The 24,607-nt window shown below is 34.5% G+C and overlaps 5 protein-coding genes and 1 long non-coding RNA gene across 8 annotated transcripts; 1 reads left to right on the forward strand and 5 right to left on the reverse strand.

Moving 5' to 3' along the window:
- Positions 1 to 278: 278 nt before the first annotated feature.
- Positions 279 to 2,406, reverse strand: LOC106379272 (probable fucosyltransferase 8). The gene is made up of 2 exons (XM_013819277.3): positions 2,023 to 2,406; positions 279 to 1,958 (listed from the first exon to the last, which is right to left on the reverse strand). Exons 1-2 carry the CDS (start codon positions 2,120 to 2,122, stop codon positions 523 to 525), a joined length of 1,536 nt encoding a protein of 511 aa, XP_013674731.2. The 5' UTR covers positions 2,123 to 2,406; the 3' UTR covers positions 279 to 522.
- Positions 2,407 to 3,579: 1,173 nt separating this feature from the next.
- On the reverse strand, positions 3,580 to 5,548 carry LOC106380906 (fucosyltransferase 6-like). Of its 2 annotated transcripts, XM_022712834.2 has the most exons (3): positions 5,296 to 5,548; positions 3,722 to 5,207; positions 3,580 to 3,681 (listed from the first exon to the last, which is right to left on the reverse strand). In XM_022712834.2, exons 1-2 carry the CDS (start codon positions 5,459 to 5,461, stop codon positions 3,760 to 3,762), a joined length of 1,614 nt encoding a protein of 537 aa, XP_022568555.2. In that variant the 5' UTR covers positions 5,462 to 5,548; the 3' UTR covers positions 3,580 to 3,681; positions 3,722 to 3,759. The 2 variants fall into 2 exon arrangements, with proteins under 2 accessions (XP_022568555.2, XP_013676198.2); XM_013820744.3 differs by having other exon boundaries at positions 3,580 to 5,207.
- A 2,690-nt stretch (positions 5,549 to 8,238) lies between these two features.
- LOC106369127 lies at positions 8,239 to 11,293 on the reverse strand. 2 transcript variants are annotated; one of them, XR_001274133.3, is made up of 7 exons: positions 11,024 to 11,293; positions 10,770 to 10,926; positions 10,356 to 10,596; positions 10,202 to 10,270; positions 9,469 to 10,109; positions 9,274 to 9,356; positions 8,239 to 9,118 (listed from the first exon to the last, which is right to left on the reverse strand). It is a non-coding gene; the product is annotated as an uncharacterized LOC106369127 (long non-coding RNA). The 2 variants fall into 2 exon arrangements; XR_001274134.3 differs by having other exon boundaries at positions 8,241 to 9,118; positions 9,274 to 9,333.
- A 1,456-nt stretch (positions 11,294 to 12,749) lies between these two features.
- On the reverse strand, positions 12,750 to 14,660 carry LOC106379356 (probable fucosyltransferase 7). The gene is made up of 2 exons (XM_048741749.1): positions 14,334 to 14,660; positions 12,750 to 14,253 (listed from the first exon to the last, which is right to left on the reverse strand). Exons 1-2 carry the CDS (start codon positions 14,467 to 14,469, stop codon positions 12,806 to 12,808), a joined length of 1,584 nt encoding a protein of 527 aa, XP_048597706.1. The 5' UTR covers positions 14,470 to 14,660; the 3' UTR covers positions 12,750 to 12,805.
- A 1,234-nt stretch (positions 14,661 to 15,894) lies between these two features.
- On the forward strand, positions 15,895 to 17,930 carry LOC106369126. The gene has a single exon (XM_048741750.1). It carries the CDS (start codon positions 17,270 to 17,272, stop codon positions 17,747 to 17,749), a length of 480 nt encoding a protein of 159 aa, XP_048597707.1. The 5' UTR covers positions 15,895 to 17,269; the 3' UTR covers positions 17,750 to 17,930.
- Positions 17,931 to 18,510: 580 nt separating this feature from the next.
- On the reverse strand, positions 18,511 to 22,796 carry LOC106369124 (phosphate transporter PHO1 homolog 3). The gene is made up of 12 exons (XM_013809226.3): positions 21,872 to 22,796; positions 20,962 to 21,301; positions 20,841 to 20,889; positions 20,672 to 20,743; positions 20,453 to 20,582; positions 20,255 to 20,375; positions 19,906 to 20,164; positions 19,724 to 19,828; positions 19,446 to 19,637; positions 19,083 to 19,364; positions 18,857 to 18,993; positions 18,511 to 18,765 (listed from the first exon to the last, which is right to left on the reverse strand). Exons 1-12 carry the CDS (start codon positions 22,500 to 22,502, stop codon positions 18,666 to 18,668), a joined length of 2,418 nt encoding a protein of 805 aa, XP_013664680.1. The 5' UTR covers positions 22,503 to 22,796; the 3' UTR covers positions 18,511 to 18,665.
- Between the last annotated feature and the right edge of the window lie 1,811 nt (positions 22,797 to 24,607).

A 24,607-nucleotide genomic window follows, 5' to 3' on the forward strand; every position in this document is an offset into this window, starting at 1 on the left:
TGGGATGATCGGGCCACTGTCCGGGCCGGATTAATGGGTCAGGGTATTGGGCCAGCTCTGATACCATGATAAGTTTCTTGGGCTTCCAACTTAAAACCAATTGGCAATTAGTGGATTGGCCCAAGTCCCTTATATATTACTCAAGTCCCTTTCATATATTCGATATGGGATCTTCTCTCCAATAGTTTTATCAACTAAATCGTTACTCTATTTCTTTCTGATTATATAAAGTAAAACTTCAGAGTGTGACGTAGTATACAACCATACACACACAAATATATAAATAGTCAAACATACTTTGGTGATTATTTCGATTTCTTAGGATTTACAATGATGGTGCCCAAAAAAAAGAGAAGGATTTACAATGATGAACATAGAAGATGGTGAAGGATTAAAATCAATATTCACCAACTAGCTTAACTCCTGTAATATGATCCTTACAAAACTTAATGACGTTATATACAATTTATTTATAGATCTTTGGTAACAATGATGTATGTAGAAGAAGATGAGAGCTTACAATCAAACTTCATTAGCGAAATCAACTAGCTTAAGCCCTGTGAGCCGATCCTCACAAGGCGTAACAAAGCGGGTGATCTTCACCGTCTTAGCTTGACAACCATAGATCGCAGCTCTGAGGAAACATGGCTCCATCGATATGGCTTTAACACACGGAGCTGTCTGGTTCTTTGGCTTGTAAAGTATCCATGGCCTTAATCCTCCGAGTCCTTGAGCAACATATCCGAACGTAGAGGAGTTGCTTGTGACAAGTTTATCAGTTAGGCTTAGCAGATAAATCTCAGCGAGTGCCTTTTGGTCGTGAAGCCTCTTGTCCGTTTGCTGATACACTTCTTGGCTTGGTTGGTAAACTTGCACCATGTCTCCTGTCGAGCTAGGGCCTTCCCAGTACATGGTCCTTAGATTCTCTGAGTACTCCGGGTAAAGAGATGTGACAAGAACGGATATGAGTTTCGGTCTTGTTGATGTATTAGTAACTTTGGATTCTGTTGCAGCTACTTCAGGTAAGAGGCTCTCTCTTTTGGTACAGGCTAGGATCTGGTTCATAACGTGCTGGAAGTATCCGGCTGGCTTGGTTAGAACTCGTACTTGAATCCCAAGTGTCTCGTCTGCTCTTGATAAGTAAGTATTGTAGGATCTAGTGATCATACCCCACACTTGGTTTGTAGGGTGAAAAAGATAGCGGCCTAGATGGTGGAAGACGGTGTCTTTCTGTGGGAATAGCTTGCTTAGTTCGGTTTGGTAACTAGGGATTAACCATAGAGATGGAATAAAGTAAAGGTTTGCGTTGAAGACCAACCAAGGGACTTGTCTGATGAGGTTTTGGTCTCTTTCACAGAAGAACATCTTATCATGATCCTCATAATCATGGATAAGATAAAGACATAGGTAGGAAGGGACGGTTTCCCTTATAGTGGACTTGATGGTATTGTTCTTCAACATTGTTCCATAACAATGTGAACCATTCTTGTTGAAGCTATCTAGCTGATCTGTTAATGGAAAATCCTGAGGGAGTAGCCAGGAAGTACCTGGAAAGGGCTCACAGAAGAGAGATCTTATGTCGGTGCGTTGGTCAAGAAGAATGATTCTCCCAGTCAAGAGAGCATAGAGGAACAGAGAAGAGAGAGTAAGTATTCTGTTTCCAAGCCCATAAACAGCAATCCACACAATGTATCTGCATTCACCAACGGATCTACTCACATTCTGATAATGACCAAGAATCTTTATTGCTTCCTTGTAAGCCTTTGTGCCTGGGCCGCAACGCTTGTGGAGCATCTCATAGATTCTAAGCTTGGAGAGAAGATATTGAGAAGGCTTGTAAGGTGATGGCTTGCGATACAAGGAAGAATGGTACCTACTCAAGCAAGATTCTTCATCAAACTCTTTAGTAAGAAGCCCTCCTAACAGCTCATCCCTTGGTTTTCTTGAATTCGTTTGACCTATATAGGAAATGTCAAAGGAGATTTCTTGATTTAACAAAACCAAAAAGATGAATGAGTTTACCTTTGATTGTAGCATCAAGAGGCTGATGGTTGAAGGTAAATAATGATAGTAACATCAGTGAAGAAAGTAGTAAGCAAGTGACAACTGTTGTCAGCTTCATCTTCAAATCCAGAGCTCAGAAACTTGGCCAGAGATTAGGTGTTACTTACTAAGACATGTTTACGTAGAGCTATCTATCAAAGAGTTCAAGTGTGACTACTAGACTAATTCTAATTGTGGTAGAAGAATCTTCTACTTTTTATAGTAGATGTGATGATAAATGTGTGCATAGTGCTGTTACTGTGGGTGACGGTGAAGCTTCTTGTCTTTTTGTTGGTACAATCACAATCTTATCTTTTTGACCTACCTTTTTAATGATGGAAGGGACCTGCCTGAGGCTGCCTCTTCCACTAAACGTGAACCACAAGTCTCTTATCTGCAGTTGATAAGTGAACATTGTAGAAAATACACTAAACCTTCAACTTATTACCTATTTAGGCAAGAATCCTCAAAAAAATGAGAAATGGATTTCAGTACTCTTTTTTTTCGTAAAATCTCAAATTATTTGAACTATAATTTTGAAATTTAGGTTGATAAAGGAATTTGTTTATATTTATTGTTGAGAAAGATTAACAATTCTCTTTGAGAAGACAATATAAGAAATGCAATGTTATTTTAAAAATATACACACGAAATGTCATTCATTATTAATTCACACATTTGTACGAAAATTTCCCATTCAGTTATGTTTAAATTTTCTTATAAACCTTTCACAAATCTTCCATATTTTTCCCTTTTAAAAATTTCATATAGAATTTGAAATAGTTAAATACCATTTCATAACTTCTCTCTATCAAAGTCTTAAAGTCTCGACTCTCAGTCATACATTTCCCTCCAAAATGATTAGAAAGAGTGGAGAAATGTTGGGTCCACACTCACACGCAGAGACAGACAAAATGTCACATGTATGTGTGTGGACTGATCCGAATGTGTGTGGTTACTATGCAATAATGGAAGGACACCGCAAGACATGAATATGCCTAACCCTTTGCATTTTATTAACGATAGCAAGCTAGAAACTTCAGTAGGGGCGGACCTAAGCCACCTAGGTGAGAGAGAGGTGATCTCGGTCCGCCCCTGAACTACATGGCCACTGTCATATAGGAAGCTTATCATAAGTTTATAGAAATTAGAGACATGAACATTTCACTTGATAGGGTTTGCTACAACGTCGCATTTGATGCTTTGATTAAGCTTTATAAAGTTGATAAAACTATACAATTGTTGCTAGAGACGACGGATGAAATAATAGCTCTTGACTTTAACCGGTGGTTGCTGTCCACAAGGTAGATATGACCAAGCCCTTGTCTTCAGGGGCTCAATGTTCAAGTAAAGAAACTACTTCATACAGTTATACAAGTATCTTCAGGGCTTCAGTTCTTAAAAAAAAAAACAGCTAGAGCCAGAGACGGAAAAATACAAAAACAGAACCGCAGCTTTGCTAATGCTTGAGAACAGAGGAGCCGCCATAAAGGTAGAAACTTTGTTTACAAGTTATCATATTAAAATCTTGTGCTATGTATAACAATGTGTTTCTATGCATTAAAATATTGATACAGCGGATATAATTACGTACAATCTTCTATTAAACATTTAAATAATTATTAATAGACAAGAATCAAAAGATAGATAAACAATGATCCTCTGTTTCAGTAACTCAAAAATAATCCAATGAAATAAAAGCTAAAGAAGGAACTACTACAACTCATCAAACAGCTTAAGCCCATCATTATCACGATCCTCACAATGCTTTACAAACGGAAGAACCTTCCCTGAATCAGTTCCCCAATCAGCATCACACCCATGAGACGGTGAAGTAAGATGACAAGGCTCAATCGAAGTAGACCGAACACACGGCGGATCAGGAACCGAAGCATCCCTCGGCTGATACAATAACCAAGGCTTTAACCCTCCAAGACTATGAGCAACGTACCCAAAAGTGGACCTCGCGCTCGTGACAACGTTATCAGTTAAACTCAAAAGATACATCTCCGTTAAAGCCTTTTGGTCGTGTATCTTCTTGTCTGTTTGTTGATACCTTTCTCCACTTGGCTGATAAACTTTGATGACCTCTCCTCTCGAACTATCTTTCTTCGAAAACATGTTCCTCAAACGATCAGAGTACTCTGGATACAGTGACGTGACAAGAACCGCTTTAACTTTCTGACTTTGAGTTACGTTAACCTCTTGTGTACCCGCGACTTGAGGTAGTAGCTTCTCTCTTTGCGTACAGGACAAGACCTGGTCCATGACGTTTTTTAAATACCCCGCGCCGCCGCTGAAGACACGTATCTGAATCCCGAGCCTCTCGTCAGCTCTAGCTAAGTGCGCCTTGTAGTAACTTGTGATCATACCCCAAACTTCGTTCGTCGGGTGGTAAATATACTTAGCCAGGAGATGAAACACTGCTTCTTTCCGCGGGAAGAGCTTCACCAGTTCTGTCTGAAAAGCTGGATTAAACCATAGAGATGGGACGAAGTAGACGTTGGCCTTAACAATCAACCAAGGGACTTTATCGATCAGTGTTTGGTCTTTCGGACAGAAGAACATCTTGTCTTCGTCCCTTGAATCGTGTAGGATATGAAGATAGAGATGCGGTGGTGTTGAGTTTGTGCTGATGGCATGATTGTTCAACATTGTTCCGTAACAACGAGAGTATCCCTTATTGTATCCATCGATCTGCCTCGTCAAGGGGAAGTCACGAGGGAGCAACCACGAAGTACCTGGAAACGGCTCGCAGAAGAGATCGTTAATGTCTTTGCTTTGATCAACGAGAACGACTCTGTCTGTTAATAGCGCGTAGAGGAAGACGGATGCAAGAGTTAGTATTCTGTTTCCGAGACCGTAGACCGCGACCCACACGATGTATTTGCATTCACCAACGGTTTCGTTTGCGTAGTTCTTGTCGTTATGACCAATAAGATTCTTGGTTGCTTCTTTGTAAGCTTGTGTCCCTGGACCGCAACGCTTGTGGAGCTTCTCGTAGCTTCTTAGCTTAGAGATGAGATACTCGGAAGGCTTGTATGGAGATGGCTTGCGGTACAAGGATGATTTATAGTACCTGCTCACACAAGAACGTTCGTCGAAATCTGGTGTTAATAGCCCTCCTAACAACTTATCCTGAGGTGTTTTAGATTCTTTTGAACCTATTAATCACAAGAAAAAAAATAAAATAAATATAAGTTCAAGAAAAAAACATATTCAAACGATTAAATGGTCTTCTTGTGTGTTTACCGTTGATTGTAGCGTAAAGAAGTTGGTCGTTGAAGTTGTTTGGGGATGATAGTAAGAATATGGAACCAATGAGTACGCTGGTGAAGATGAATGTTATCATAAACTTCATCTTCAACCCCAAAGTTTTGAGGACATCGCTGGAGATCTGAAACAGGTGATGATACATTGTTGACTTTACTTTGATCAGTTATGGTCAGAGATGCTTCAAAAGGTATATATATATATCTAACGTCTACAACTCTTATTAGTGATCCAAAGTGGACGAAGCATGATATTTATTAATAAAAGTTTGAATATTCTAATGTGTCATTGTTATGTTGTGCCCATCAACGAACCCCGAACGTGACTCAAGTTTTGTTTAATGCATATAAAAGTCTTCATATTCGAATTATACAAATCATCAAGTTGTATTGTGGATTTAACAAACAAGGAAATGACCAATGAAAGAGCTGTTTTGAATAATCAACAAGAGCTGTAATTTATTTCAAAAACTTGGAATCTATACAATACATCACATGTCATGTATTATTATGATCTTGATCTTTTCTGTAATCATGAATTATTGTTGAATTGACAAATCATATTCATTTACTTATTCAGCTAATAAAAATCTTTGGCTCAGATGCGTAAGATCCCGTTGTTGACTGAGAGAATATAAAAAGTAAGCAAATTTGATTGGCAAAAAACGAGTTTCCTAGAATGGCCTAACTTGAGCCTCCACATATCAATTCAATAGACCATGGTTTTTCTTAATGCTTTTACCATTTGACAACTTGTATTTGAAAAGATATCCCTATTTTAAAATGATGACTTTTATATAGTATTTTTAGAGAAAACTTACCGCAACTACCATAAAATAAAATAAAATAAAAGTTATTTATGTATTTTTAATTTGTAATGAAAACTTAATGCATGTAGCATTATATATTGATTTTTAAGTAGATTTCGTTCTCTGAAAACAAACTACTCCCAAAACCAAAATAAATAAATAATTAACGACCTTCAGCAGAGTCGTTACTCTGTTTCCAACGGTTTGAAACAGAATCTGAAGCAGTCATTTTATAACAATTGCTGCCACTGGGCCTTTAACAACTGGGCCCAAAATTAATAGACACAACAAGCCTAGCCCTTCATGCCATTTAACCAATCGAAATCAACAACTAAACCAGCCTCAAAACTAAGGTTTTCACTTAATAGATTATCACTTTTAAAAAGTTAAAACATATTTCAGTAAGTTTGAATGAAATTTTAATATTGAGACCTCTAAACCAAGGTGATCAGTTTTAATTCATATTTCATGCAGACTTTTATCGAAATAGATTTTTTACTTCTACTTAACTGCTTTTTTTTTTTATCAAATATGAATTAAACGTATGTTTTAGATATAAATACAGTAATTATATATTGAATGTGAGATTAAATATGAACAGAGAACCAAAGGTATAAACGTTTAAATATTTCATAACGTACGTACCTTTATGAATTGATCATATGTTGTTGGTTGAATTGATCTTTGATAATATGTCTGTTCTCCAGCATATGAACCAGATGATTGTTTGGAATCCATGGTGTTCAATCAAACAAATAGAAAAGGAATTTGTTCAAAAAGAAAATGTGTTTTTTTATTGAAAACACGAATAACTTAATAAACAATGATGAAGATAGTAAATCATGTGTTTAGTAAAAACACTATTAAAAAAAAACAAGAAAAACCAAGACAAAAGAAAAAAACAGACTACCAATAACAAAAAAGAACAAAGAGATGAGTAAACAAAAGGGCAGAGAAGTTTTTTTTTTGAGAAAATTCAGGAAGTTTTGGCTTAAACAGAGAGAGAGAGAGAGAGAGAGATTAAACTGAAACGTTCTTATATATACATACTAGGGTCGGCCCGCCCTACGGGCGGGATTTACTTTACTTATGATATATGTAACTATGTAATTGTATATTTTCATTGTGTGTGTTTTTGATAAGTTTTTGCAAGAGAATTGTATAATAACGTATGTAGTTTTTAATAATATTAAGGTGTGCAAGGATTAGAGATTATGTATGTTAAGATTAATTATGTTTGATTTCGATGTTTGTGTTTATATTAATAAATTGCTGCCTATAACTTATCATATTGGGTGGATTAGGTGTAGGTGTTCTTGTTTTTTTTTTTTATAATAATTATGAATTCATAGTTTGTTGGATAATTGTGAATTGCTATATTTTTGGTTTTCAAGAATAAGGTTAGTGGTTCTCATAATTATCAATTTGTACGAATGCATTCGTTACGTTTTATATTAGGCTGAATATGATATTTAAAACTGTATAAAATATTAAAAATATAAATATATTGTTTATATTATAAATCAACACTTAAATGTATAGTTATAATATCATTTCAAATATTTTAATTCGTCTAAGGTCATTACCTAGTTGTAAAGAAGATAAGAAAGTTACAAATTTTGAAGTTGAGATATAGTATTTGTTTACTATTTTGTAAATAGTTTGATTTTTTGTTAGTTTCTTATATTTTACAGTTTTAATTTAATATTTTGTAGTTTTCTATAAATGAATACTATAATTTTTAATGTGTTTTTGATGTAGTTAATTTTTATATTTAACTATTTAAAATAAGGTTATATTTTATGGAACCAAAGATAGCGAGTAATAGTAAAGAAGATGAAGATAGATATAAATTATTTTTTTTACGTTGTTGAACTCTGTTTATTTTAGGTTGGGATGATGTAATTTTTTGTTTTTCTAATACTTTCTTTAATTTATTTTTTAAAACTTTTGATAATCTTTATAAATTTTGTTTTTTGCATGTATGAAAATATTAAAAATTACAATAAGTATATGTATTTTGTATTTTATTATATGAATTTTGAATAAGATTATATGTTGGGATGATGTAATTTTTTGTTTATTCTAATACTTTTTTAATTTTTTTTTTACTTTTGATAATTTCTGTAAATTTAGATTTTGTATGTAAATATGATGTCACGATAATATTAAAAATTGCAATAAATTTATGTATTTTATATTTTATTATATGAATTTTGAAAAAGATTATATGTTAACATATTTATGCCAATAAATTAATTTAATTGAAAATGAACCCATTCTTAAAAATATTTAAAAAACATTCACTTCCTGCAACATTGATACTGAGAATTAGGTTATTTTCCCGTGAAAACTTAGAAACAAAATAACTTATCTAAAATATATATAAAAAGTGAAATAGATTAATTGTTTTTCTGTTCATTCGATAATGAGAATATATTTTTAATATGATAAACAATACAATCTGTGTTATTTACAGAATCATAACACACCGTACACAATGAAGCCACTTTTATATTACTAATTCTTTATTTTGTCCTTGACGACAATGACAATTCTTAGTGTTAAAAATAATCATTAATTTTGGTCATTCTTTTCTTTTTTTTTGAACAAATAATTTTGGTCATTCTTCTTCACTTATTTGTAGGGTAGAACGTGAAGCTTTTATCTACCATCTACACAGTTCAGCTTCGTCTTGAGCATAGTACTAAGAGAATATAGCTGAAGTGTTAAAACTCATCACACAGAAAATGATACAAATATGCGTAAATCGCTAGAACATATTGCTTTTCTGAGCTTCACTTAGCGATCTTTTAAGAAGCCGTAGGAAAATCAAAAACTCCATACCAGTTTTCTTAAGTAGCTTTTCCGGCACCTCTTTCTTCTCCTTGATTATATCCGTAGGGCCTAAAAACTGAGCTGATTCGTCTAAAACATTAGCCTTGTCCACATCCTATCCGTAACCACCATATTGTTCTGTTTCTATGTTATACTCTGCAACCACAACAAAAAAAACAGGTCAGGGCGATTCCAAGACCACAGCTCTGTTATGTCGAACCAGATTATCCCATTGAAACATCCATAATCACAACTCGGCTTCTTCCTGGATTGAAAGCGAAAAACCCATTTGATATGTGTCAGTAACTTACGCTTTAAAGAATGTATGTTTGTCTTCCATTTGATAAGACTACTGATGTAGCTAGTGTAACCTGCCATTGCACCATGAACAACGCTATGGGCAAGAAGTATACAGTCAACATTGTTTGATGCATTTCTTGAACAGTTCGAATCATGTATGTACGATCTAAAAGCAAGAAACGAATAAATGAGTTTGAAAGGAGTACCTTCGGAGGGAGTAATACGATCTTCTCGGTTTCGACATAAAGCTCTAACTATCGGATCCACGCTAGTTAAAATATAATAATACGATCTTCTTGGTTTCGTCTTGGTTTGTAATAGCCTTAGTTAGAGCTTTTTTCTTCGTCAGCTTGATTTGAACCTCACAACTTCCACCTCCCATTCAACAGTTTTCAAACCCTCTCTTTCTTCCAGAGACTTCTCTTTTGGTTCCTGCTCATGATCATCAAGATCGAACCTCACCGGCACTTTTGGCTCAGGCATCTTATTATTCTTTAACTGAAACCTCACAACCCTGAGTGGGTTTGACCTTCTTTCTAAGCCGGAGGGATTTGTCAATCTTCTTGGCATTGTGCAAGCAATGGGAACCACAGCCATGTAACTTCAAAGCTTAGCATCTCAACCAATGTAGCTACTATGCCGGCTATCATCTCTATGCCTTTGTTTCCCTGATCAATGCAGAGATTGAACAATGCTGCCACAGCTGCTCTCGGGTCCCGTTCAAGAGAAGATTCAATAAAGCAGGCATTGTACTGCCTATTATGATCTTGTTCTCACTCACGGAACTCTAAACAGTGTCGCTGCTATGTCTACGCGATTAGTTCTCATATGATCGATTGCTCTTCCGCTGATGGATCATAAGCATTTCAAAAAACAGAGCAGCCATCATCTCTACATAATCAAGTAGAATTTTAACGTAAGGTTGAAGAGAAATGGTACCGTTAAGAAGACGTGTGAAAATGCGGTTAGATTCAGTTCGACTCCAGGTTTCAGAGACAGAAGCAGAACCTGATACATCATATAATCATAAATATATTTAGCTTTATGCTCGATTCAAAAAAAGTTTTTATCAGAAACTTATCCATTTACTTACTGTTTTGTGATGGTTTCATTGAATCCTTCAGCACCTTCTCTTCGGACTTCTGACCCAATTTCCCATCGAACCAAAAGAACTCTATTCCTCTTCTTCTCAAAGGAATCTCCAGATGATGCAAAAACAAAGTATATTTGGGCTTGCTGTGAAACCGTGAAAACTCTTCCTATTTCTTTACAATATCAACACCGAATAACCACTCCGTTGGGCATGGATAAGATTTTTTTTCTTCAGTAATATCCTGCAAATTGTTTAAAACTATCATACAATAATCTACTTTTTAAAACAAAAACATTGTTGAAAACTAAAATCTACTGAAGCAAAAATCTTACATATGAGATTTAACTCAAATGATAAGATTTGTAAATCTTAAAGGAAAAAGTTGGGTTTGTTCTTTTAAATCCCCGGAGCTACCTTGGCATCAAGGAGAGCATATCGACGCCCATAACGATCTAAGAAGAAATCCAAAAGAATCGGTTGAATGTAGCCCGTAACAGTTCCGGTTTCCCTTTGTCAGCGAGAAGAAATCCCCACCGCGCCTGACGTCTCTCGCCTCCCATAACCGCAGCAACTACCAGATTTCAAATCAGAAAGAAGAACTTTCGAGTTAGCCATTTCCCCATGAATCAACAGATCAAGAATATGATTTTGAGAGGGGAAAGGCTTACCTTTTTATACGCTCAGTGACACCGCCTTGCCGAAGGGAAATTCGCATTCAAGGCTAGATATGGTTGATGGAGTTAAGAAGATGTTTAATGCGACGAATCTGTAACTGAGAGCGTTTCGGTTGATGAGAAATAAGATCAGACGACGTGATCGAAACGCTACGAACAGATTCATCAACTCGAACTCAGCAACTTGATGTCTTCAATGGCGGAGATGAACCCTAATTTTCCATTGGACATGTTAGAAGATAATTAGGGATGGGTTTATTCAGCCATGCCAAAAACCCACAAAATTAACAGTAGCCCAAAAGAAACGTTGATTCCTTTTAATGAAACGCAGTGTTGGACACGTGGAAGACTGTGGGAGCTTGACTTAGTGACGTGGCTCTCTCAGGAGAGAGGCACATTTTTATATATATATAGATACACACGTATTAAGATTGATGTTAATTAGATCTCAATATGCTGTCGAAAAAGAAAAAAAAAATCTCAATTTGCTAAAAAAATGTTACTATATTTTAATAACGTCGATTAACAACAAGTAAGGTAATATTGACTATTTTCTAGGACCAATGTAATATGCCTATTTCCATATATATTTTTTTATTCATTTCCATATTTTTGTTGATATATATACACACTAATGACGCTATAATATGAATCAATAGTCATTAATTACTATATACCAATTGATTTCCATGGAATTGGAATCAAAATGTATATAGATTTAATGTTGTAATGTTGTGATGTGTGTGATTTCCGTATTTTTAGTAAATACAAAAATATCCACGCAATGCATGCAAGAAATTTAGTGATGAAGGGATATGTTGTTATAGAAAGCTACGCTTAAATTAATCGCGTCAAATAAGCGGTAACTCTATATCAAATATAAGTCAATTTGTCTTTTTAAAACCATACAATAAAACAAATAAAATCTCCATGATTCATGGGACTTTCCTATTAGACTCGGATTGTTTCCGCAGAAAGAACATCTTAGTATAATCCCATGTCATGGAGAATATGAATATGAAGGTGCAATGGGATTGTAGTGGAGTTAATAGCATGATTCTTCAACTCTGTTTCCCAGCCCTGTGGCACACACACCATGTGTTCGCATAATTCACCATTAGTTCTGCTTGGATGATCCTCGTCGCCATTACCAAGCTGCCCTTGTACTCTCTCTTGTAAGCATCTCTTCCTGGACCGGGACGCTTGTGAAGCATCTCATAACTTCTAAGCTTAGAGATGAGATATTGAGAAGGATTGTATGGTGATGGCTTGCGATACAAGGAAGACGGTTCCTGCTTTGATTCAGTTAATATATATGTATGTGTGCTTAGATCTAAATTGTGATTAAGTTAACAGAACTTTGATCTACAAATCTTGTATTATTGTGACCATCAACGAACTCCAAAACATTTAAAATTCACTAATTAAATATTTTTTATTACAAATACAAAATAAAATGTTATAAATTAATGATATAATTCGATTTTGGAAGATCTTGTTTATCTGTAAATTTAAGTTCCAGTCTGTATGTCATAACTCACTAAGAAAATGCTTTAAAAACGACAAATTGTAAGAGCACATAGACAAAATCATTTACATTCTAAATGAAAAGCAAGCCAAGATATATGGTCAGTTTATCTATATATATATATATATATATATATATATATTACAAACTTTCCTCTGTTTTGTTTACTTGTGCATATGATGATCAGTAGCCTTTACATACAATCAATATTCATAAAAAAAAAACTATTTGTTTCAACAGGATAAGATTTATAACTCATCTTTGGTATCATCAAATAGTTTAACCCCATCATGCCTAGTATCCTCACAATGTCTTACAAAAGGAAAGACTGTCGCCAAGTCAATTCTCTTTTTGTTCTCACATCCATGACTAGGAGAAGTAATGTAACAAGGCTCCATGGATACAGCAAGAACACATGGTGGGTCAGGAGCTCTGCCTCTAAATGGCCGATAGAGTAACCATGGCTTCAACCCTCCAAGACTATGAGCAACATATCCAAACGTAGACCCTGCGCTTGTGACAATGTTATCAGTTAAACTCAAAAGATAAATCTCGGCGAGCGCCTTTTGGTCGTGTAGCTTCTTGTCTGTTTGCTGAAACCTTTCTCCACTTGGCTGATAAACTTGTACAAGGTCTCCTGTAGAAGTTGGTCTTTCCCAATACATGTTCTTTAGGTTGTTGGAGTACTCTGGATTCAGAGATGTGACAAGAACAGCGTTAAGTTTCTTGCTTCTTGATGCATTAATGACCGGTGTAGCTAGTTCAGGCAACAGTTTCTCTCTTTGTGTGCATGCAACGATCTGGTCCATCACGTGCTGGACATAACCAGCTCGTCTGGTGAAAACACGTACTTGGATCCCTAGTGTTTGGTCTGCTCTTGATAAGTAAGCGTCGTAGGATCTTGTGACCATACCCCAAACTTGATTGGTCGGGTGAAAAAGATATCCAGCCAAGTGGTAGAAGACGGTTTCTTTGTTTGGGAATAGTTTGATTAGTTCGGTTTGGAAGTTTGGATTAAACCACAGAGATGGGACAAAGTACACATTGGCTTTGACAATCAACCAAGGGACTTTATCGATCAGTGTTTGATCCATAGGGCAGAAGAACATCTTATCTACATCCCTTGAGTCATGTAGGATATGAAGATATAGATGCGGAGGGACTGAAGTTGAGTTAATGGCATGATTACGCAACATTGTTCCATAACAACGAGAGTATCCCATGTTGTATCTGCCTATCTGACCCATTAATGGAAAGTCATGTGGGAGTAACCATGAAGTGCCTGGAAACGGCTCGCAGAAGAGATCACTAATATCTTTGCTTTGATCAACAAGAACGACTCTGTCTGTCAAGAGCGCGTGGAGGAACACAGAAGCAAGAGTGAGTATTCTGTTTCCCAGCCCGAAAGACGCGACCCACACAATGTATCTGCATTCACCAACAGATCTATTTGCATAATTCTCATCATCATGACCAATAAGATTCTTTGTTGCTTCCTTGTAAGCTCTTGTTCCTGGACCGCAACGCCTGTGAAGTACCTCATAGCTTCTTAGCTTAGAGATTAGGTATTCAGAAGGCTTGTGTGGAGAAGGCTTGCGATACAAGGAAGACTGATGCCTACTCAAGCAAGAATCCTCATCGAAATCAGCGGTTAAAATCCATCTTAATAGTTTATCCTTAGCTTCTTTTGAATCCACTATTATAACAACAAAAACGAAATATTAAGTCCAAAGCATCATTCTGTATAAGAAATCAAAACGATAAATGACCATATACCGTTGACTATAGCGCTAAGAAGCTGGTGTGTGAAGAGGTCTGAGAATGATACTAACATCACCGACCAGAGTACTAAGCAAGCGAAGACTGTTATCATAAACTTCATCTTGATACTCAAACCCCACGAAGACTTCATTGGAGATCTGACATAGTTGATGATACTTTTTGTATCAATTGTTATAAATGAGTTATCCAAGAGTTCAAAACTCTCATTGTGAGTTAATTCAAAGAAACGTATACGTCTATGAATATTTTTAATGTTTCTGCTGTGAAAATTGACAAACTGTGAATACAACCTTTTTTTTTTGAATGATTACTTCATGTACATGTTACGATAACATCATGATATGAACTAATTAACAATTTGTTTGGTTGTCAAAAAAAAGGAAACAGTGTACTGTTGATATTTCCACTAGTTATAATCAAATTCAACCAACTCACAAACTGTCTAAATGAGAAAGCAAAGGGCAAACTTTTTAATTCTAGCTTTTAGCAAAAAAATAAAAATAATAATAAATAATTCTAAGGAAATTGTAACTACCATGCAATACAATGAGATTGTTGCGTAAGTTATAAATCTTTTTAATAATAACATGACACCAAATTTGTTGTTCATCATCAAAACCTAGGGCTGAAGTTAAATTCAACTTAAACTAAAAACACTTTATTATTCTGTTAAGTTTTTGTGAAAGTAAAATCAGGTTTTATAATTATCGCAGCAAATTAATAATGAAGCAAAAATTGGAAAAAGGGAAATTGTTATAAAAAAAATTACTCAGATTAGCTCTAATCTTTTACTTAATTACTAGCTTAACTTTGTGTAATCAATATAATCTAATACTAGGTGTTTTGCCCGCACAAACGGACATAAACTTCTTATGAATACTTATTAGTTTATGTTTTATTAATCTAAAACCAACATAATAAGTTATTATTTATGGTTTTAAATAGTTAAATCAAACGTTAAAGTATTTATATATGTCAAATATTTTTTTTATCAAAATACATACTTACTATTGTGTTAATTTTTTTTTTAAAACATTAATATCTTAGAAAATATTTTAGAAAATATCTTTATATAATCTTTTTGCTTGACTAATATTTAATTATCAATTGTTTTTTATCTTAACTTTTTTAACTTTTAAAATAAACTAGGTGGTTTGCCCGCATATGCGGGCATAATTTTCTTTTGAACATGTATTGGTTATATTTTATTAGTTTGAAAATAATCATAATAAATTATTAGTATGTTCTTAAAATTTTTAAAACATCAAATTTTTATATATGGTAAAAAATTTCATACAAAATATATATATGCTTATTATTGTGTTGAAATTTTAAAAGCACTCGCCTATTTGAAATATTTTAGAAAATATATGTATACAAATGTTTTTGATTGATTAATATGTAATTGTAAAAAAAAATTATATCTTAATTATTAAATTTTATAATTAAAAATATTATTTTCAGATAATAACACAATATATATAAGATTTATCTTTTGATTTTGACATTATTAATTCATAATCTAATATAACATATAAATCTAATATTATTAACTATAAATTCGTTTTTAATTATATAATAAATTATATATAAAAGTTCATTAAAGATATAAACGATATTAATCGCTCTAACTTTTAATGTGAGAGCTCTGTTGCGAAAACTTACTTCGCAAATAATAGTATAAATAGATATGTACATAAAGACCAATTAACCCTAATAGTTCTTCTTTACTACAATTTTGCCATTATTCATTTAATTCCTTAGTAAATAAAAAATTAAAAAGGTGAAAAATAATTGAAACCCTAGCCGTTGTCGACCGGAATAAGAAAAACATTCTGAAAACAAAACCATTGTTTCTTCGAAGATGTTAATTTTTAAAATTGCCGGCAGTTTAATCTTCTCCTCCGAGTAGTGTCGACTTCACCAGTGGGAGGGTCTCTTGTTATCTCTGCTGTCAAACGCTCCGACGACGAGAACCACCATCTCTTCACCCGTCAATTACGTATGTCACTCCATGGTTTCGAATTTGTATTTTGTTTCCTCCGATTAATAAATTTTGAATTTCTGGAATATTGAAATATCCATGGAGTTTGGATAGCTTTAGATTTTGTGTTAAGTGTTATAGATCAGAATATTTGTTACAACGAATCATATGCAGCATTGCTTATGTGCTTCCGCTGCTGCAATTGCGTAAGTTTTGGTTACAGTTTGGTTTACTTATTTTATTTTGGTTTATTTAATTTAATTTGTTGTTTAGAAATATTTTGGTTTAATTCAATTGAAATATATATGTGCTTTAAGAAAATCAGAACTTAATGGTTAAATCCGGTTTTCAATAACCAGTTCGTTAAATAAAATTTAATTAATTTGTGGCCAAATAATTATTAAATATGTCGCCAAAGTAAACAAAAGTCTGTCAAATTGTAATTAAATTGGTCAAAAAATAAAATATTTCAAATTCATATTAAATTTTTCAAAATTAAGTAAATTTGTGGTCAAAGGATAATAAATCAGTTAAAACCCAAATAAATCTATCAAAAGTAGAAAAATTGGTGGTCAATGGGAAACAAATATATCAAACCTTATATAAATTTGTCAAAAAGAAGTAAATCTATGGCTAAAGGAATTAAAATCTAATTAAATATATGAATATTTAATAAATCTGTGACTAAATATGAGAGATATATCAAAATAAATATGTATAAAACTAAAAATCTAATTAACTCTATAGAAGTTAAGATAAATCTGTCGTCAAAGAAAAATAAAATAAAATTTAAACTAATAATTAAAATAAAGTTAGGGTCATTCTAGTAATAAGCTGATGAATTAGGGTCATTCTTGTAATAAAAAAATTGATTTAAAAGGGTTTTAGAGGGGTTTTTAACGTAGAAGCTACGTTGGCCACAGTTACGATCTCTGCTGAGGTAACAATGGTGATCACGTCATCAACGGAGAATGCAACCGATTCCAAACCTCCGTCAGAGAAACTCGGAGACTCGTCCCCGGAGCTCGGAGACTCGAACTCTTCGGAGAAGCTCGGGGACTCCTCAACCGTTTGGATAGATCCGGTAGAATCCGGATCAGAATCGGATCAACCAAAGGAAGGAGAGTGCGTGTTCTGCGCGTTCATGAAAAGAGGCGGTTGCAGAGAACCATTCACGGCGTGGGAAGTGTGCATGGAGGAAGCTGAGAAGAACAAGGAAGATATCTTCACCAAGTGTGTGGAAGTCAATAGTAAGTTGTTTAAATGTATGGACGCTCACTCCGATTATTACAAGCCCATTTTCGCGAAGCAAGCTGCTGCAGAACAGGTGAAGGAGGAGTTTGAAGCAGAGAAGAACAAGGTCGTCCAAGAAGAGAAGGAGATCTCTGAAGAGGAAGTGGCTGCGAGGAAGCAAGCTCAGGGATAAAAATTTGTAATGGCCCTTTTGTTAAAGTTTGTTTAAAGTTTAAGACCATTGATGGATGGTGATACTGATAATTTGATTTTACTTTGTTAATGCCCATGAACATTCATTCCAGTTGACAACTCTGGTTCTTTTGTGGTTTACGATCATTTGAATGTGATTTGGTGCCTAATGAACCAGTCAATGCCTGATCTTTTTTTTGTTTAAGCTTACTTGTTTGTTGTTTCACTTTGTCTCATCCGTAGCTGTTATCAGCCCCCATAGAATATGATTATTTGGTTACCTTGATTAGTCATGTTAACTCATCTATTATTAGTTCAGCTTTGGACAATGATGTTTATGAGTTAGCTGTTAGCGGCCGCCTAGCATAACTGACTTATTCTTTTGTTAGCTTTGATCTGAAGATTCTTTGATTTGAATGAGAGAATTCAAAGGCCAGCATTGTCTCTGGTTTACCTTTGTAACTATTTTTCGTCAAAAATTAAACTAGGATCAAAGTCGGTTCAAATCAGATTAGAGCAAAAAAGTGAGCATAAAGAATCTCATTCTCAAAAAAAAAAATCTAGTTTGAAAACTCATCTCATTCTCTCTATCTTTTCTATTTTCATGATTTTCTTGTTATTGTTATACGACTTCATGCAAACAAGCGTCAGAGTTGTTTTCAAAAATAAGGCGCAAAGGGGATTTGACCAAAAAAAAATAGGCACAGAGGGGAATTGACCAAAAAAAATAAAAAATAAGGCTCAAAGGAGCAAGTTGAATAGAAAGAAAATAATCAGATGCAACTGAACTAAATAGTAAATAGTTTGAACTTTGACTAATAGTCTAATACTATTATGTTTTTAATACGATTTAAAAGATAAGATTGTGTAAACAGTTTGATGGACTTTGGTGGCTAAAGAGTATACTCAATGAAACTTTAATCATCTTTGTCTTCATCTTCATCGTAGTTGAATGGTAGTGGAACAGACTTAAAGGCTCTGTATTTCCCAACATTGTTCAAATGCTCATTCTCTAATCTGTTTTCCACAAACAAACAAAAAAAAAAACAAAGTGTTACTAACACAATCTGTAGGATCAGTGATATGAGTTTTGAAATATTTTTCCGACCTGAAGAAACTCCATATACCACGACGAATAATCTCAAGACTAGCAACAGTGGTAACCATAGTCTGTCTATGCATGAAGGAGAAGTTGAAATCAAGAACCGTCTGAATCCACGCAAATCTCAGCAGGACATTCAAAATCTGATACATGTTATTAAAACATTAGTTGCTATGAAACATGTTTTGATGGAATGAATATATATATTTTTTTTGGTTTTGAGACTACTCACCATGGCGATGAAGTATACTTTCTTTTGAGGTATGATGAGCTTATCTCGAAGCCAGCGGTTTTTCGATGTCCGGTTAAGAAGACCCCAGTCATGAACAAAGTCCCAGTAAGTAGAGAATATAGCAGCTGCAGCTGAGGAGATAGCGGCTACCATCCTCCAAGCGATATTACCTTTATGGAAACTGTAAGCAGTTCTCAAGCAAACGGCTACTATAGTTAATAAGTACTTGATGCCATTGTACCCTTGCTCCGGGTTCTTCTCCTCAAACAGCCGTCGCAGGCACTGCATTGATGTACATGTTTAGTTATTGAATGAATGCTTAAGGATGTTTAACTTTTCGTTTGGAGAGAAGAAGCTACGTACCTGAAGGAGGCGTGAGACATAAGGGAGGACAGCAACAATGAACAAGAAACTGTTGTACAAACTAGTGTTACAAGTGTTCTTTCTGTGTCTGAAGTCTCCCCAACCATAGTAACAAACATAGAACTCGATGCTTCTAAGAGCTTGAACTTGGCTAGTAAACTGATCCGCCAAGAAGAAATCAGGCAATGTTACCTGCATGAGAAGTAACGGTTCAAGTCATTATTATAGTAATTCAAAAATTATCTTTGGTCAACCATCTTATTAGAGCACTGGCTTACCTTGTAAAGAGGAGCGGCGAGGCAACGAAACACACAAGCGAGGAAGAAGTAGCGACTTGAGCGGTAAAAGAAGTTGAATGGCAAGACTAGAACCACAAACATAGCCTGCCAAAGTGGAAAATATTATTATGCCATTTTTTTTAAATATAAAACTCCACATTTTCCAAGGTTTTAGAACTTACAATAAGTAGGAAAAGAGGAAGAAGTTCAGTTAAAGTTTGATAGCCTTTGGTTTTGGGGTCTGCCTCCATGTCAAGATTGGCAAGAACACAAAGCAATGCAAAGACACCAATGGTGAAACCCACAAGCAGGACTTGTCTGTAACCAAGTTCAGTGCCTTGCTTGAACCCAAATATAAATGAATAGTTTACTTTATATCGCCTCCAGTAGTATATATTAGCAGCATACATTATTATGTGCAGCACTATAAACCCGAACAAGCTGCAAGAAACATCAGAGAAGACAACAAAAACAACTAAGCAAACATCGTTCCAATTAGAGAAAAAAAAACAAGTTTACTAAACTTGTTACCTATAAAGAGGGAACATAGTATTCATGTACTGCTTCTGGCCGTCCCCCTGCAAGAGATTTCGTGTGCGGATGATCGCGACAAGAGCCACTATAAGAGAGAATACGCATCCAGCAGAGAAACCTGAAAACAGTATTCTCATAAGCACACCACAAAGTTTATACTTCAAAACCAAATGATGCCATATTCTGATTTTTTACCAGTGGCGAATGTAATTCTGTGTCTCTCTCGTTTCGCTTTAGGCCGTAGAATGCTCATTCCTTTGGTTCGATTAGCATTTGCAAAATGCTTTATGAATGTGGCTTCAACACGCTCCATGAGTCGCACAACCTGAAATGAACAGAGGATCCAGAGAAGATCAATACCGAGAGAGAATTAGAAACAAGAGGACTTGAGAGAAAAGTAAGTAAACCTCTTACATCATCAGAGCTTCCAAGGTATGAACTATCAACCATTTTCATGTAATGCTTCGTTGCGTCCCTTGAAGTTATCTATAAAACATATTTCAGTTATATAGTACTTATACAAACCCTTCAATATTAAGAAAAAAAAAACTTCAAGAACTCAAGTCAAAGTATCAAATCTTACCTTATCATACTTCTTCAATACCTTCAAGAATGCCAATACATTCAAGAAACTGCATATACATAAATTCAAAACCAATCAATCATAATTAAAAATAAAATCTTACAAATAAACATATACGCACCTATAACTCTTGAGAAGCCTCAGCTTCTGATAAAACACGATGAAAGCGTGCCTCAGCTTCTCCTCGACTCTCATCAGATTTTCTCTGCTGAACTTTAAGTCGGTCTGCTTCGGAACCTGGAGAACTCCTTTGATGGTGGAACGAGGCGTTTCTTTGGTGTCGTTGATACTGACTCGGTCTAGAATATTTAACGGAGCTGGTCTCACTGCTCTCATCCTTGTTGTCTTCACTTCATTGATGTCTTCTCGTTGTTCTTCTTCATCATTATCTTCTAGTTGCCCAGCTCTGCTCGACCCTCCTTCATGTATTGCCTCCATATGAGCTTGACTTCGAACTTTCACTACAAATTTGAATGTCGGTCTGGTAAGTTAGGTGACAATACGATTTAATGAACCGGAGCTTAATCAGAACCAATTATAATCCGCTTTGGATGTGGTGGTTTACGCTGACCGGTACAATACAAAGCTAAGAGTAAAGTTATACTTCTTTTCTTTTTCACACATATATTAATATTTTTTATTTATATTTGATAATTAATGAAAAATAGAAAACTAAAGATTGGTAAATATATGCATTAAATTAAAAATGACACTTAAAATAAAATAAAATTTAAAATCAAAATGAATTTTAATAGGAAACAAAGTATTTAAGTAGTCCAAAAATGAAATTAACAGAATTCAATAGATCAATTAACACTTAGTTTACTCTTCGAACCGGGAAAATTGAACCAATTCAAGTCAGGTTTTGTAGCAGATTGGGACGAAAATAAACTAACCGGTTTAGTACTGTCATCAGATTTGATGTAACCGGACACAAAAAGAAACCTTTAAATTTTTGTCTTTTTCTGTCGGGGAGTGAGTGTGTGAGTTTGGTGGAATAGTAGAAAAGTGAGTTTTGTATGATTGCTTACTGGACTTTGCTCCGGCGGGAGTAGAAGCGGAGAGAGTAGCGGCGGAAGTAGCGATATCGGAAGCCAAACGGCTGATCTCCACTGTCCGTTCATCCCATCCCCACCCTTCTGGATTCTCAACTTTGACACGAAACGCTATCAAAGCATCCATCTGTTTGTTAAGCACCACCGCTTCTTTCAACACTTCTTCAACTTTCTCTTTGTAAAACTTACTCACTTTGTTGAACTCGTCGTCTAGTCTCCGGAAAAACACCAGCTCGTACTCTCCTCCTTCCTCCGCGGCCATCAGAAACGTCGTCTCGCAACCGCGATCCACCGTGGTGTTCACAAGAATCGGCCCCGTAGTCGTAGTCGTCGTTAACTGCACCCCTTCCTCGACGTCGTGAGAGTTGCCGTGTCTTTGCCTTCTTGAAATTGAGACTAAGCCGCTAAACGCGCGGTAAAGTGTCATGTTCCGGTTTAGTCCTTCACCGCCGAGGTGATTCTTGGCGCCACCACGTGGAGCTGCATTGTTGGTTCTGAGTTTGAACCGGATGATTTCTTTGAGTAGGGTTTTGAGAAAGCCGTAATCCATGTAAGCTTGTTGCCACTCTGGCACCATCTGAGATGAAAACTCCTTCCCGAACTTCATTTCGCTTCTTGTCACTAATCTATGTACTTAGTTTTTGTTTAATGTTTGGTTTATGTCTTGTGTTTCTCTGATGAGGACCAGAGCACTCGTGTTCGTTTATATATACACCTAGGTCAAGGAGAGAGACTGAGACAACGAGAGTAGTTATGATTTAATTTAACATTTGTATAATTTAATTATGACTTCTTTTTTTGCAAAACACGATTTAATTATGATTAAAAAAGTTTTATCATAATAAGAGTGCTTCAACTTTATAGCTTTTCATCATCTTTATTGAATTCTTGTTAACGTGTATTCAATCAGGGCAACTAGAGCGCGTGAGAAATTATATGTTCATATATAGGTAAATAATATTCGATTTTTATTTTTACCATCAGTATGATATATATTTAAGTTTTCAGGAATACGAAGCCGAGCATTTTGTTTAACAAGTTTTCTTTACAGTATAATTGCACCATCGTATTTTCGGTTAAAAAATCACGTTGATCTTGAAAAAGCAGCTCAAAAATTCAAAAAGTTTTAACATATTCGATTCTAACTTAATCCATTAATCACTATCGTCTATTTATTTATATATTCATAGTGGACGACCCTAGTCTCATTCTTTCAAGACCCATATCATATACCGGCTAGAGGTCAATGTTTAATGTCTTTTATTTGGTAATTGTCATTTCAAAAGCAGAGAAATCAATTTGAATAAGTCCTTGATGAAAATGATTACATGCAAGTAATTCATTGTGGAACATCGAACATATCTAATTATTTCATATAACTCTTTGTAACAAAAACAAATTACTTGATATCACTCAAATAACGTTGCACGTTTTACCAAAAAATAATGTTGCACGTTTTACCAAAAAAGTAAGGTTGCACGGATCTTTTCAACGTAAAAACGTACGTACGTGCATAGAAATGAAGAAAAAAATCATGTGATACAATACGACCCGGGAGTTACAATTCATAGAATCACTCTGAGATTTTTTTGGTTAAAACCTCGGAGATATGCGACAAGAATAGTTATATGTAAGACTGTAAGATCAACACTGATTGTAGTCCTCGAGTGATGGATATTCATCGACAGTAAAGCCAGCTCACAATGTCCATAATCTTTAGTTGCTTATCCCTTTGAACCTATAATCTAGTTTCATTTTATATTGAACCATTGGTTTCAGTATAAATGATGAATGTACGAGAGATGAAGTTTGTGTACATAAACATCTATATATATATTTCTATAATATTATTTTGAAAAGTCACTTGTAACCGCATTATCTAAGGGTTTTAATATTTATAATGTTTTTTACTCCGTCAAAAATAAGATTTCAGTTTAGAATTCAGTGCATACAATTTTCACTTAGTGTTGTCTTCACCAAAAAAAAACAAATATGTTGTTTACAAAGAAGTTTTATTAAACATTAAGTAGTTTTAATTGAGTTTATGTTAATGTGTAACTTTTTTATTGTAAAGTTATATTTTAAATAATGCAGTTTCAAACTGGTCTTAAACAATATTTTTTATTTTTGGAATTTTATTAGTTATAAATTTTATGTGAATATAAAATTTCAACTATTCAAAAACTCCAGTATAAACCCAAAATTAAAAAAAAAAAAACATATAAACAATAAGAAACTAATTGCACTAGATTAAAATCAAACTAGAATTTTATAAACAAACATCATCACAAAGTTAAATATTCTTTAAAATCAAACACATCAAAACATCACAACTTAATAACTCAAAAATATGTAAAACTAAACAAAATTAAATATTAACAACTGTTGCAATTTAGTTTTTTCATAAATATTCATTCTGCGTGTATAGTCACCTAGTATATATATATATATATATATATATATGTATAGATGAATCATAAACTATAAGTGCACAAAAAAAGATGAATCATAAACTATGATCGTGAGGTGGATAGCTATTTGTTATTCAAAATATTGGAGTGATCAGAATCAGTACAGCAGTCATCTAGAAACAAAGAATTATTGGAGGATCTTTCATATGTAAATAAATACATAAAATATGGATGTGTGTAAAATATTCGAGTTGACCGTTAATATATAGACTATTTGCATAAGATTTGACCGTAAAAGATT

Source organism: Brassica napus, chromosome A9 (assembly GCF_020379485.1).
Source record: "Brassica napus cultivar Da-Ae chromosome A9, Da-Ae, whole genome shotgun sequence".
NCBI lineage: Eukaryota > Viridiplantae > Streptophyta > Magnoliopsida > Brassicales > Brassicaceae > Brassica > Brassica napus.